Genomic DNA, 15,795 nt, shown 5'->3' with positions numbered 1-15,795 from the left:
TCCAGTCATAGTCAATACCCTTACTTGTAGTGTCCTTGAATCCGAGTTCAATTTCAGATGGGAAGCTACAGTCATCATTAACCTACATATACAGTAGCATAAGATGAACCAATTCTGAAGAATGAAAGGGAGACCAAACCCGTCGTATTTATGCCACTGCAAACATCCTTCATTGATCTGGATTATCCCTGAAGATTTGATGTTCATTTCTTTTAGATCTTACAGGATTAATATGTGGTGCTGTTACTGTTACATTTAATACGTTGAGAGTTTAATCTTCTTAGCTGTGTTTCTCGACTGTCTCTTTCAAAGGCTGTATAGAGTTAATGAGAAAAAATGGAATTCTTAACGTCTTGTTGCATGTATTCTTCCAGAACAAACGACCCTTCCTCCAGCGTGACCTTTGAGGACGCAGTAGCTTGTTAAACATGTTAAACTGAAACTGGAAAAAGAGAATTTATTTGACTGCGGCAAATTAATAGTCTCTTGGGTAGTTATGTACATGTGAAGAAGAAAAAGAAAAAAGAGGAGTGTGTGCGTGTGTGTGTGTGTGTTTATGAAAAGTTAAGAGAGAGGAAGAAAGGAGTAAAAGAAATTAGCTTACATCTGTCGGGTAGGCGAGAAGTTAAAACTTCAAGTGGGTTTGACTGTGCACGGTCGTTCCACACACAAAACTAGTCGCCTTCACGTTTTTCGTGACAACGGAACGGAAATGTGGCTATTTCCACAGTATCATGCACGTTATTCCTTGTGTGTGTAAGAACGATAAAATACTCCTCACTTGGATGATTTCTCTCAAAGAACTATCCAGTGTGGTAAGATCAAAACTTATTGTTGGACCATGACAAAGGGCATAGTAACGTCGTTGGTCAAGTGACTTCGAAATTTCTCATTTAGAATAGTGCTGGCGCAAAATATGAAGTGTGCAGGTGCTTCATCGTGCTTCACCCACGCTCGTTCCGTGATATTCTTTCCCTTGGAGCTTGGTATTAATTTTAACCATGCACCTTACCTACGTGTCTGTAGTTATTTCAGAATTATGCGGGTATATATATTTGCGGATATTTATATTGGCGAATATTAAAATTTACTCTATTAAAATTCGAATGATTTAATATTCGAAATAAAAATGAAATTAAATATTTATTTTAACATCCCAGAGTTATGCCCTTTAGGACAAAAGAGAAGAACGAACCATGAAAGTGAATGACAGTGGAAGAACGACTGATTAATCATGCGAAAGGAGATGGGAGAACTCCGAGAAAATTCATAAACACGATGTTGTCCAACACAAACTTACATGGCCTAGGATCGATCGAGAGGTAAGTGCTCTTCCACTGAGACACCGTGGCCTTCTGATTTCATATTATAATATTTCGACAATGAATTATCCAAAAATTTAAATATTCAAATGTTCGAACGAAATAATTCTCGAAACAATGAACAACTGTTCCAATAATTATTCGAACAACAAATAACTGTTTGAATAGTTGTTTAAATAATGAATAACTATTTAAAAAAATTATTCATATAACTGACAGTTCTTCAAATAACGGACAACTGTTCGAATAACAGACAATTGTTCGAAACAACGGCCAACAAATAATTATTCGGACGGGCTGCTCGAATAACGAACAACTGTTTAAATAACAAATAACTGTTCGAATCGTTATTCGAATGACAACAAATAATGAATAATTATTCGAATAACGAACAACTGTTTGAATAACGAATAATTGTTCGAATAATTATTAGAATAACAATAATGAATAATTATTCGAATAATGAACAATTGATGTAATATCGAATAATGAATAATTATTTGAATAATGAATAACTGTTCAAATAATTATTAGAATAAAATAATGAGTAATTATTCCAATAACGAACTACTGTTTGAATAACGAATAACTGTTCGAATAGTTATTCGAATGACCAATAATGAATAATTATTCGAATAACGAACAACTGTTCTAATAATTATTCGATTACCTGAATAATTATTAAAATAACAAACAATTATTCGAACAATAAAGTGTTGGAATATTAATTCAAATAACGAATAAATGTTCGAATAATTAATTGAATAATGCTGGAAGAACCATTATTTAAATAACAAAGAATTGCTTGAATGACTCGAATATATAAATAACCGTTTAAATAGTAGTTTGAATTACGAATATTTGAATAGTAACCCAAGCTATTTTAACAACACTAACTGAGATATTCCAATAGTAGAAGAAAAATATTATCATAACTTTTTTCGCAATTACATTAAACTGTTGACAGCATTCCAATATCCTGTGATCTTTAAAACTAAAAGAGAAAAAGTATAAATATTCCTTGATGTCATCCTGTACTTTAGGGAAAAAACAGGCGAGGCTAAAAATGATAGACTACAAAAGGTCAAGTATACTCGCTATGACATCATCTATACATCTAGCATTACTATCTCTTTTATCACACTCTCTCTGTATATGTGTGTCTTCGTAATTATATACTTCTTTACATTTTGGTAAGTGAAGTGCATGTAATATTATGTAATATTCATGCATACCACGTCTTTCTACGACAGACATTACTCTTCGCGTTTTTGTCTTCCGCGTATGCACAACAATGCTTTTCGGGTGTGGAGCTGGGATGAGTGAAGGTCACGAATTGATTCTTTATTAAAAGGAGAGATGTAGATATAGAAAAAAAAAGATTTATAATTTTCCCAAAACTTGTACCACTATATATACCACTATACAAGATATAAATTTTAATGTTTTATACATAGGTCTATTCATTTTCATGGGTGTATAAAGGTTTGTCGGATTCAGAGGAGGTCTGCCATTCGCTTTTGCTTTAGGGCCAACACGACGAAGGACTGACGTCATTTAATATTTATTAGTTTTAATGACACGATTTTAATGACATTTTCTTTTCTTTATTTATTTGTATACCGGAGTCTATGGCCTTAAGCCCGTTACATATGAGGGATGTCTCTTGACTAGGGTTGCAAACTCTGGAAAATTAAAAAAACAGCCTCTCCCTTAAAATTCCCTATGATATAGGTCTAAGTGTGAAGTATCTCTGTTTGGACCCATCCATGGGAAGGAAATGTACTACTATCGTGAACAAAAGTGTATTAGCACCTGTATTCTGCATATCCTTAGTACATTCACTAATAAGCTTAATAGATACATTGTGCTATAAATGAGAAACTGAAATCGGCATTGATCATTTTATTGTATTTTCCAGTAACTGCCACGTCTTTAAAATTATCGAAACAGATGAACAAAAGTATATTAATCTTTACGTGAAAATCTTAGATTTGGAAAATGAAATTTATTCTTTAAACTTATACTTTAACTATAGGCAATTGCTTTAAAAAGTCCTTTTTTCACTCTCAATAAATGCATAAAATTCATTTCAAGTAAACTTGAAAGTTTTCCTGATACAGTTCCCTGTCATCTCTTTAAAATTATCTAAACAGATGGACAAAATATATTAATCGTTGCTAGATGGTGAAAAGTGACAGATTTGAATTGATAGAATGAAACTGACTTTCATAATCTATACTTTAAACTAGATGAAATTGCTTCGAACTAGATACAAATGAAAAAAGGGATTGGTAAGTAGTTTGTACCGGTTACAAGCTTTAATCAAAATAACAGCAACTGGCTAGTGAAAAACTGGCCATTTGGCAACCCTACCCTCGGCGAGTACACTATCCGGGGAAAGGGGGAAGGATGAAAGGAAAGAGAAAGGAAGGAAGAGGCCTGGGATCTATATTTAAGCTACCATACCAGCATTTGTCTAGTGTGAATGAGGAAAACCCAAGTAAACCGTCACTCATAATGGCTGGCCTGGTAAAGCTGTTACATCTCTCCGCCCCGCCGTGAATCGAACCCAGGACTGCTCGCACCAAAGGCGAGAGTGTTAGCGACTGCTCTACGCAGGGCCACGACATTTTCTTGAGATACTTTCAGTTCTAAGCAGTAAGAAGTAATACAATTTTAAGTTTATTATTATTAATGTTTTGGTAACAAGTGCAACTTATAGCCTACTATAAGCATTATGCGGATTTGAAAATAATGTCAAATTAGAACATTCAATTTTTACAATATTATTAGAAAAAAAAATCCGAAGATAAGTCATATACAGGGTGGTGCGCCTCCGTTTCCCCAATTTCAAAGGCTTATGTCTACTAATTACCTGACAGTTACAAACTTTCTTATGAAATACATAATGACGTTAGTGTACATTTCAGTTAATGGTTTCCTACAATCGCTTCGTGACATTTGCAAACACACGTTCCAGCAATGTACCATCTATGGCTGTAACTCTTCAATAATGACGTCCATCAACTCAGGAAATATCAGGCGTCAGCGATACACTTTGACAGTTGGGGAAGGACAAGACCATAGAATATCTTCGAAACGTAACATGAAGAAAATTGCCGTTGCAGCAAACCATTGACTGTAATGGACGCCATCTTGTCGATATATAGATAGCAAGCGCGTCTTCGGCATGGTATCCAGGGTTCAATTCCTGGTAGGAGCATGAATGTGATTTAGATTCTACGTTAAACAGCAAGTATATGATCCGGTGCTGAATGTGAATAGTCGAATGAATTACTCATTTGTTTTAGAAATAATCGAAATCGAATGCATACTTGAATTTCAATGCATCATAAAAATACAATATTACCTATTATATTCAATACGCTAATAAATAATGAAATACGCTAATACGCTAATAAATACACGAGAAATGAAGCTAGTTTTCTGCTCATCATGAATTAGTTCTTTGTATTCGTTTCAAATTATGCTGTTAGTGACCTAAGTATGTATGTTAATAGGTAGATAACTAAAATTTTTTGGTACAGAAAATATTGAGAAATTCAAATGAAGAAAAAGTGTGTTGAACAGCGTTGGCAAAATCAATTGTTTTTTCACTCCTTGTGTTGTTTTAATTCTTTTGTGCTGAGTAAAGTATTAAAAAATAAGTTCAATAATTCCGTATGTAAGATATATATGATTATGCAATGCCAAATTTATTACTTTTGTTGCAATATTTATGCCTCACATCAGAATTTAAAGAATGTTATCACTGGTTGAGAGTAAATATTGTTATTTTAATACTCGTATTAATCGTATTCCGTTGTTACGCGTTCTTTAATCTTTTCAGGACCGACAGGAATTTCAAGAAAATCGTAGACCTTTACGTTGGCGGCCCTAGTACCCGTTCTAATTGTTACGGGCACATGAACGATACCTTGTTGTAAAGCTTATGGAACACAGATTACAACGAGCTAATTTTTATGTCCCCCTCCCCCTGCGTACGACAAATAATAGTGTTGCCAGCATCTCACCAACTTCGAAAAAGTGTACTTTTCCAGATTTTTCTTCTTCTTCTTTTAGGGATTGGACCTGGGAGGCACAAAATATATCTTGTTGGAATCTGTGTCCCATAAACTTTTCAACGAGGTACCGTTCATGTCTCTGTGACAGTTAGACGAGACGCTAGGGCTGCCAACGTCAGGGTCCACCGAAAAGTGTAGGCTATATACAAAATGATTCTCTTAGATACGATGTTTCGAATCTTTTTCTCTCTTGCTACTATATCTTCGTCTTTCATTGTTTTGTATGATTGTTCCGAATGTCTGGCGTACATATGACATTATTTTTTTTTCGGCGTACAGCAAGCAGTATTGCCAGCTTCCCATAATTTTCAAATAATGTTTTCTTTTATAATGATACCACTTTCTATGTTTGTAGCTCCTCTGGGGGTGCAGTTTTCTCCGAAATGCTGAGAGGGAGGGTTAACTAAAGCATCCAACTATCCCTCTTTCCTTCCTCCGCGGGATCCCCGATGTGGATGAAATGCACACCGTTGGAAAGTTTCGTCCCTCCTGAAGAGATAGACACTTAAATGATTGCTGTAGGTTAATTAGGAGCCGAGCTGCGGAGGTTTAAACTGCTGACTCAGCCCCTGAACCGTTGGTCCTGTAAAGGTTAATTTAACAAGGGTTGAATAGCAAGATGTTTGCAAGAAGACATTTTTTTATATATATAAAAAAGTGTAATACATTCAAATATGGTATATTTGCCATTGTATTAACATTGTCAGGGAACATAAGCTGAAACGAACACATTCTTTCCTTCTTCCCTGCAACTATATGCATATACGGAAAAACTTACGTAAGTCAATGTATAAGCACGTGTGAGCGTGTGTGAAAAAACATTAATTTCTTCACTATCATCCGGCCAGCTATAAGCAATCTTCTGCTTTTTTTAAAAAAAAAAAAAATCTTCCGCTATCAAATGGAGCGTGTGAACACTACAGACATCTATCTGTTCGTAAATCTTAAGAAGTAATTTTTCTTGTCTTTTTTTTTTCCTTCACTTCATAACTTTTTTACTCATTTCTTTTTCTTTTAATACGTATGTCACACATGGGAATGTTCGTTATCACATATTAACGTTTAAAAATGCAGTTGAAGAATAAGATGGCTTTATTGTTTTATAGCTATGTTTTTAATAACAACATTCATTCATTGTCATCTGCAAGGATTTTTTTTCTTCTTCAAGCAGGATAAATTACGAAAATGTAATTATTATTTATTATTTCATATTTATTGCAGACGTATAGAATACTTTAAGCGGTTTAAAGGTATTCTTATGAGTAAGATGAGGATTAGAGAGAAAAAATATAAGCATTTGAAAGGAAGTTTGTAATTTACATCTTTCATTCATAATGAAATTACACATTGAATTATAGTGCTGTAGATAATCTAATAATACATTATTCTTTCAAATATTCTAATAAAAATCGATTTTCGAATAATTATATCATTTACGAGTAATAAGTTGTATTTTGGAACTGACTGGAGTTTTCCAGGGTTTCCCTCAGTCCTACCAGGCAAATGCCGGGATGGTACCTACTAAATAGGCCCTGACCGATACCTTCCCAAATCCTTTCCATTTTTGTTGTTGTTGTTGTTGTTAAGATATCCAGTATAAAATGGCCTCTGAGCTGTATCTGGTGATTGTTAAATAAAATAAATAAATAAATAAATAAATAAACATTCAAACAAGATAGAAAACACTATTCTAATAACGAATACTCGAACAATTATTTTAATAAGGAAAATTCATGCCAATAACGAAAATTCTAATAAATTATGTTCCAATTACAAAGATTCCTATAAATTATTTTAATAACGAATTTTCACGTAATTATTTCAACATTTAAACTTCAAATAAATTATTTCAATAACAAAAAAATCACAAAATCATTCCAATAACGAAGAGTCATGTAGTTGCTCCAATCACCAAGATTCGTGTAATTATTCCAACAACGGAGATTCATGTAATTATTCCAATAAACGAAGATTCATGTAATTACTCCAATAATGGAGATTCTAATTTAATTATTCTAATAGCGAAGTTTGAAGTAATTATTTCAATAACAAAGATTCTAATAAATTATTCCAATAACAAAGATCCACGTAATTATTCCAACACTGAAAATTCTAATAAATTATTCCAATAACAACGCATTATTCCTTAAACGCATACTTTCCGCCAAAGCTGGCAGTTAAAACTTATCTACGTATACTATATAAATGAAAGTCATTATGTTTGTTACTTAACCTAAACCACGAGACCGATCTCGATCAAATTTGCCACATAGAAGAGGTTCGGGCCTAGTATGTTTTTTATAATTTCACTTTGTTGGTGCAACGTAAGGTAGGGAGAGGAGAGGGATATATAAAATTATATAATATGAAACTGACTACCTTTGTGATTTAATAACTCTTGGATCACCCGACCGATCTTAATCAAATTTGTCACATAGATGAGGTTTGGGCCTGGGATGCTTTTTAATCATATCACTTTGACGGTGCCACTTAGATGAGGAGATATTTAAAAATTATCGAAAATGGCCTATATTAGTGTCGAATTCATAGTTTTCGGGGTCGTTGAGATGAACAGTGACACTTCCAATGCCTTTCAAATCCAAATTCATCCCTTTATGTCCGAAATGAAACCTATTCCCCCCAGGCAAAGAACGGATATTCTGCTAGTTATGTACAAGTGCGAATCGAGATTAACTTGAAGAAATGGGTGTTCAAGTTTTTTTTAACATTTATTATTATTTATTGTCTTTAATTTGAATGTACACTGCAAAAAATAAATAAAAAATACAGAAACTACTTTTAGACACAGTAGGACACTGTACACATTACCAACACTCTTTAAACACCTCCAGAGGAAACATATTGACCCCTTGTAGATACTGTGTTGTCTAAATATGTCCCAAATGTATGTACAAAATGTGTAAAATGTATGACATCACTTTGTTTTCGAACTGTTTGCCTAGAAGAATTGTTTTAAACTGTTTTCGGAGAATGAACACTTTTGGACACACGAAGCACACTTTACAAATACGCACTTGATATATACTGTATTTTCCCCTCAACATGTGTTCTAAAAGTGTTTAAATGCTGTTTTATTTTTTACAGTGTACGCAAACGCATAACTAAAGGTTTCATGTTGTAGATTTTTGTGTAGGATATTTCTGATATTAGCTCACATGATTAATGAATGAAAGTATGTACTTACAAACTCAAAATCTTACATTTTGTTTTTTATTAAAATCGTTTCAGGTGTGAATTAAAAGAAAGCTCAAGAGCGGCAAGATGAGTCGAAGCGGCTACACTTGTGTCCGTCACACCTTCTGTTCTTTGAACGTCCTTATGTGGGTGAGTATATATGATAGTAGATGCATATGTCCATACGATATTAGTGTGTGTGTGTGTGTGTGTTGTGCATCTGGGTGGAGATGTATATACACTTTCCTTCTTTCTCTATTTTTTGTTCTTACCCTATACAGACAGACGCATGCCAAGTGTTTAGAAACTAACATGGTGGCTACGCCCTAGTGGTACCTGTTCCTTTTGGGTGTTGATCGCTTTTAAGCCACCTACTACCATCACTTCAACCTGGTTGTCATCTTGTTTTAAGTGCATCCACTTTCATATCTATATAAGATATTTGTTATAAAGTGTACTTCATAACAATGGAAGAACCAGATGGACTATGGCAACAAAATATTGTTGCCAAGTTTCAGTTTTAGCAATTTAATATCGTAAACATGTCTTCTCTCAGTGTGAGCAGGGCAAGTTAAACTTATCATATTTCTTTCGGTTGTTGAAATGTTTTTAAAGGTGTTTCGTATACTCCGTTACATATTTACCCTGTCTGTCTGTGTATATGTCAGTTCGGGAGAAAAAAAGAAAATCTCAAGAATATTTAAGGGATCACCATCAATTTTGGCCAGGGTGTACAGAATCGGAAGTTCAGAATGGAGTTCATTAGCGGAAGTGATTTATCCAGTTGATCCGAAGATGTGGTCTCCCATATATTCCTATAGAGCAGTGCTATTCACCCGGGGGTACGCGATGTTTCTGGGAATACGTAATTCTAAAATAAGAATATTTCCAATATTTATTGAATGATCATAGTTGGAGAAAAAATTCTTCTTTCCAATGGATGCTTTTACAGATGACGTGAAGCGCGTCTAATATTTCCAAGTAATTGGTTAATATTTATTGCATACAGTCTCACAATCAGATTTTTTTTTTCCCACACAGCATGAATCTATTTTCGTGCACCTCTGTAAATCATCCCCCAATTTTGAAAGCCATCATCTCTGTAAATAATCTTTTGATTGGCACACTGATTGTCCTTTTGTTGGGTCTCTGTTTGTTCCCCTTTTTAATCAAAAGAACATGTGTATTAAGTTTAATAAGTTAATTTCGATTTAATTTATTTTAAACAGCTTCAGGGGCACACAATTGGATGACGAACAGTGTCTAGGGGTACGCGAGAAAAAAAGGTTGAATAGCACTGCTATAGAGGGTGATTATAGATTGAATTGTCCCTTGGTAGTATGCAACCCGATAGTACCGAAAGTTCAAGTTAGATTGTTCTAGTAATCTAACCAAACTTCTTAATGTGGTGTACACGCAACGCTGTTACTTGTTATAAGGTAGATTAGTTAGATTAGTTGTTTCATTTAATTTGAATTAGCAACATAATATATAAAGCCATTCAAATATGTGTTTCTTGTATTGAAGTGGAATATATAATTGTTAGCTTAATTGGCAAAATTTCACTCGGCAAACAAAGGACGTATCTATACTGTATATATTTTATTTTTTTTAAAAAAAAGTTGTGGTTAAACTTATTACCAAGGCCTTGTAACATTACTTGAGTTTTTGGACCTTCACTGGACCTGGTATTCATCAAATTTGTTGATTCTAAATATGAATAACTTAACAGTCATTCTGAGTGTGGCCCACGATAACTCAGTAGCTGAGCGCTTTTCTCTGGTACAAGAGGGAACCTAGCCTTTGTTGGCAGGCCATGAGAATTTGTGGTGGACAACCTCGTGTCTATGAGTTTTCTCGTGGTTCTTCCGTTTCCTCTTACATTCTAATGCTACCAATTCTTTCAGAATCATTTACTTTCATTAACTGCCTGTTCCGTTTCCTTTAGCCTAAAGGACAATAAACGTAGAACATTAAATTAAAGGTTCAAATTTAATTGTAATTTTTTACTATCCCCAATATTGTTGCTAGAGCGATTCAATAGAAGGCTAATAAAAATCGCTAAAAAAATGGGAGAGGAAGTGCGTGATTATCTCAATTTTTTTGCGATAATTTTAGGTATGATTTAAGGAGTGACCAACAGGCTACAGTGCAAACTTGAGCGCTTATCACCATGATTGCATGTGAGTAGAGCAAAAATGTAAAAGTGACATCACAGTGGTAGATAACGTTGGACAAAACCGTTTATTTTTAAAATAAACACCGAGAAACAGTTTCTGAAAAAAAAAAAAAAAAACGACGTTTCAATTTCTCCTAAACCGGTTTCGGCTTTATCCGAAAACCGAACGGCTTCCTTTTTCATTACTGGAACTGATTTCGGTTTTCTTCAAAAATAGGATCGTTTTTTCACTATATAATTTCGGTTTTTCCCCTAAACTGATTTCCGTTTCTCCTAAAGAGTTTTTGAGATTTTACTGAAGCCAGTGTGATTTTTCACCGAAGCCGCCTACTGTTCTTTTCTAAGCACGTTAGAATAGAAAAGGGATCCAGTTTTGGAAAACCGAGGCCGATTTTTATACAAATCCAAACAGCGTTTTTTCTTTTTCTTTTTTCTTTTTTTTTTTTAATCGAAAACCAAAAAAACTAGTTTGTGTGTCAACCACTAGTGCCAACATAGGGGTCTACACCAAAGAGAAATAGGGTTCTGTTATTTGTTCTTTCTTGTGAGTAGGAATGAATTAAATCCATCAAAATGCATCGAAGAATAAGAAGTGAAGAATAGTGATACATGCCTATCATTTTCTGACATATTGCAGCGTGTTTTGACTGATGCCAATATATTTAAACTATTGCTCTGCGCCATACAGAGTTGCAACTTAGTGCTTCTAGCTATTGATAATATTCAAATCATGTTTATTATTGTTCCAAACTGAGGACAATCGACCACTTTTCTTTCTTTCTTTCTTTCTTTCTTTCTTTCTTTTTTCTTTCTTTCTTTCTTTCTTCTTTTTTTCCTTTTTCAAAGCGGATTTGACTCGTACATCAAAAGCACGGCACTAGTTTTTACAGTATGCACTGATACCTTTACACAAGAAAGTAACACATCATATTAAATGTACATTTTTATTTCATAAGTAATCATAACAATATTCTGATTTTGCAACAATGTTTTTTTTTTTTTTTAATTTAATGTTCCTATGTTAGAAAACTTGGGGAAGGAAGGGGTCATTGTCAAATATAGAAATAGAAGGGGAGAAAATAGAACAGGTGACTAGTTTTTCGATACCTAGGTAGTATTATTACTGATTATATGAAGTGTGAACGTCAAAAAAAAAAAAAAAAAAAAAAAAGCAAGAATAGGAATGCCGGAAGAAGCCTTTCGAAAAAAGAAAATAATTACTGGTTTGTGGAACCTTGAATAAAGAGTTGAGAAAAAGACCCGTAATATGCTTCGTGTGGAGTGTTGTACTGTATGGGCCAGAAATATGGACATTACGCAAAAATGATGAAAAGCGACAGGAAGCTTTCGAAATGTAGGTATGGAGAAAATTAAGAGAATTAGCTGAGTCGAGCGGAAAACGAGTGTGTGTTTTTTAGAAATGGTGACAGAAAAAGAACAATTTTAAATATTATTAAGAAGAGGAAGAGAAACTGATTGGGGCATTGGCTAAGAAGGAACTATATCATGAGGGACTGCTAGAGGGTATGATGGCAGGAAAGAGAGGGAGGGGGCGAAGAAGACTATAATTAATGGACGATATCAAAACAGAAAAATCGTACGTGAAGACGAAGAGATTAGCAGATGACCGTGGAACATTGAAGCTTCTCAGTTGCGGCAAGTGACCTGTCAATAATGGCAGAATACCTATGATGATGATGATGATGATTAAATATCGGCGGTTTTTAAAATAAGATTGGAAATTATAACAGAAGTTGCATTTCCCGATCTTAGGAGCGAAATTTAAAGAAAAAAAAACTGAAATTTGTTTGGTCATTTTTAATGAAAAGTTTAGATACTGAATTTTATATCTTCAACTTAAACAAATACCCATATTTTATGAAAATAAAAATGGAATTTATAATATAGAAATTCAGCTTATTTGTGACAACAATGTAAAACTTTTGTAGTTCATATGTATTCCATGTAAAATGTACAGTCAGGAACAATATTAAGTGGGTTGGAGCTATCATTTATTATACCTTCAACCTATACTTAATATTGTCTCTGACATATGACATTATATTTCCTATATGTAGCGTATGTTGAACATCACTACATTCATTGAATATATATTATATTATTCTTTGAGTATATGATATTAACCATGAGTTATAATAGAACAGTATATTTTCTATTTAACCGATCCTGTATTACTTTTTACTCACATTTCTTCTTTACCTTGGAACAAAAAAATTACAAATGAAATCGAATACCAGAATAATTAATTCGGCCATGTTTGTTTCATCTCTTTTTATTTTTTCTGTTGCATTGTGAGTGGCATGTTGATTACGTGTTATTTATGTTTATATCTCGAGGCCATTCTTGCTTCTAATTAGGTCGACAGTAAGGCGGAGAAGATTTGTCTTCAAAATAGATCTCTCTCTCCATGTCTTTCTCATCTTAAATATAACCATCTCTAGATAGTCTGAGTAATAAATCTTCACCGTGTCCAGATCATTCTCATCCGATATAAAGGTATCAAAAGCAACGTATCAACGTTAAATCTGTTCTTTACAAGAGTATTTTGTACTTGTACAATGCGTGATTTCTTACAGAGATAAATTGTAATGTACTACAAAGAGGTTCTCATGATATCTTAATGTGCCATTTATACGTATTTGTTTTAAAGGCATATGGAAGTAAAATTACATTTAAATTGGGTAGTACACATAAAACACGAGATAGATTAGACTACTCAGTAGCCATACAACAAACGCGATTGGTTCATATGAATTTTGTTACCAGTTTCAAACCATGATGCAAAATTCAACCACTAGAATTACAAATCCTAGGAACTAATTTGGAAATCATTCTCATAATAAATCATGTTTTTCTTATAGCCTCGCTTTTACACAAGAATGCTAGAAGCACCAGCATAATTTCAGATTTTGCTTGCGGGGAGTGGACGGGGGGGGGGGGGAAGGTTCTCCACAGACATAAAGGTTTCACTTCTTTTACTAGTGTATTTGTATACAATTACTTAAAATGTATATATTACTCAACTCAGGGAAATCAATTGCTTCCCTTTCCTTCCAAAATGACGCCCCTGCTGGAAGCCATGGTGTCTCAATAATAAGGCGTTCATCTCTTGTGTAAAGGACTGCTAGTTCGATCTCAGGACATGTCAGCATGTTGGTTGGTTCATTTGAATTTAACTTCCTTTTTGAATACCTAGGCTATATGATATAGGACCTATTGTTGAAAGTAGAGTCCGAAGTAAGTAATAAGTTTTCCCATGTATCGAACCCAGGACCAGGCTCACAGAAAGCACGCACGTTAGCCACTCGGCTGCGATCGTGAAGGTAGGTTTTCTCGAGAAACTCTCATTTCATCCTGATTTCCCACTCCATCAACTTTCCAAAATCATTCATTTGCTTCTGTTTATCTATGTCTACTTTCGCTTAAGCTATAATCGTGGAATATTAAACTCCATTTATTTAGTTTAAATAAATGACTCTCATATATTTAGTTTAAATGTAATGTAATGTATGAAACGAAGTTCTGAAGCATCAGCATTTCTCCTTTCGATATTTTCTTCCGTATAAGCTAATTCCTTTTAGTTTTGATTGCAGTGGTACAATTCGTTGGAATAAGACAAAGAAATAACACAAGAAATTTGTATATATATATATATATATATATATATATGGCACACTTTCATGGCATGCACTGAGAAAGATGTTGCCAAGATGAATCCTTCTGGTGGATAATTTCCTGTTCGTCGCAAATTAAATGGAATCCAAAAAGTTATCTGTCAAGCTGAAAAGAATATTGCATCTAAAATTGGTGCCAGATGTATTATTAAAGTAAGCCTCCTCCCGAGACTTCACTGCAACACGCAGTGGCATACGCAAGTGGTGTTTCGGAGTTTTAACCCCTTTGAGAAAGATATATTAAGATAAGTATACAAACACCTGAAATTATATGAACTTAGGAGCTTTAACCCCCCTCCTCTTATTGACGAACTTCTACGCACGCCATTAACAGTAGAAGAGCACATCGAAACAAGTAGGATTTCTGATAATGAAGGAGCAAATTTAATGTCATGCCACGTTTGGTGGTAGACACATATCATGTTGACCAATCTTGTTTCCAACATCACTTTATTACTATTCCTCTATCATATTTTTGTCATTTACTCATGTACACTTGTGTCCAAAATTGTTGTCGCATGTCTTTAGAAATTACATAAATAGAAATAACTCTTTTTCTTGTGATACAAAATGTCATATTTCTTCTTGGAAATAAGCAGAAAAACAAAACACATATTTCCAAAAAAATATTTCAATAAAAAATTAAGAAATAAGCAAGTTATAATTAAAAAAAAAGAAATCTCCGAAACTTTCATCGAAAAATTCTAAGTTCCATTTTCGTAAACGTGGCAAATGCGCAGCGAAATTTACAAAGAGGGAGGGAATTTTATGCTTTGTTAGAAATACAACGTAAATCTGTCATAAGGTTAGTTACTATACATGTGGCACAGTTCTAACAATCATTGCTATCAAGCATTTTACATTTAAACAAAGGACTAAATAGAAATAAGCTACAAAATGTGCGAAGCGATCAGGCATTTTGTGTTAGTGGTTTCGTTACATGCGTCTGCCAAGGTGCAGTTCTTACCGTGCTTTCGTAGAGTAGTCGGTTAAAGCTTCTTCTTTACATACTTTATTTTTCCACGATCATGACTTCGAATCCCATACCCTATAGTAACTTTTTTTTTTTTTTTTTTTTTTTTTTTTTTTTTTTTTTTTTTTTTTTTTTTAGAAAAGCTTGATTCTGTAAATTCCTTAAGGAACAATGTTTTGTTCTAATGATGCTCCTTAGTGTAGCCAAATCCAAACTATCACATAACTCAGTGTAATGTGCTTATTCTGTCGAAAATACACTTGATTTAGGGACCATTCAAAAATTTTGTGCCCTTGATTCAGAAATTAATTCTTGGCCAAGATCGCAATCTTTTGATTCATTT

The 15,795-nt window shown here is 33.8% G+C and overlaps 1 protein-coding gene across 2 annotated transcripts in view; it reads left to right on the top strand.

Annotated features, from left to right (window-relative positions):
* Tsp5D (Tetraspanin 5D) overlaps window positions 1–15,795 on the top strand; it is a 221,402-nt gene that overhangs the window by 141,603 nt on the left and 64,004 nt on the right. For both annotated transcript variants that reach the window (XM_081751041.1, XM_081751042.1), the window contains one exon: window positions 8,660–8,755. In XM_081751041.1, coding sequence (XP_081607167.1) covers window positions 8,693–8,755 — 63 coding nt within the window. In that variant the 5' untranslated portion in view covers window positions 8,660–8,692. The remainder of the gene's footprint in view (window positions 1–8,659; window positions 8,756–15,795) is intronic.

This window comes from Thermobia domestica, chromosome 3, assembly GCF_964235325.1.
Source record: "Thermobia domestica chromosome 3, izTheDome1.hap1.1, whole genome shotgun sequence".
Taxonomy (NCBI): domain Eukaryota; kingdom Metazoa; phylum Arthropoda; class Insecta; order Zygentoma; family Lepismatidae; genus Thermobia; species Thermobia domestica.
This window is presented reverse-complemented; position numbering and strand designations above follow the sequence as displayed.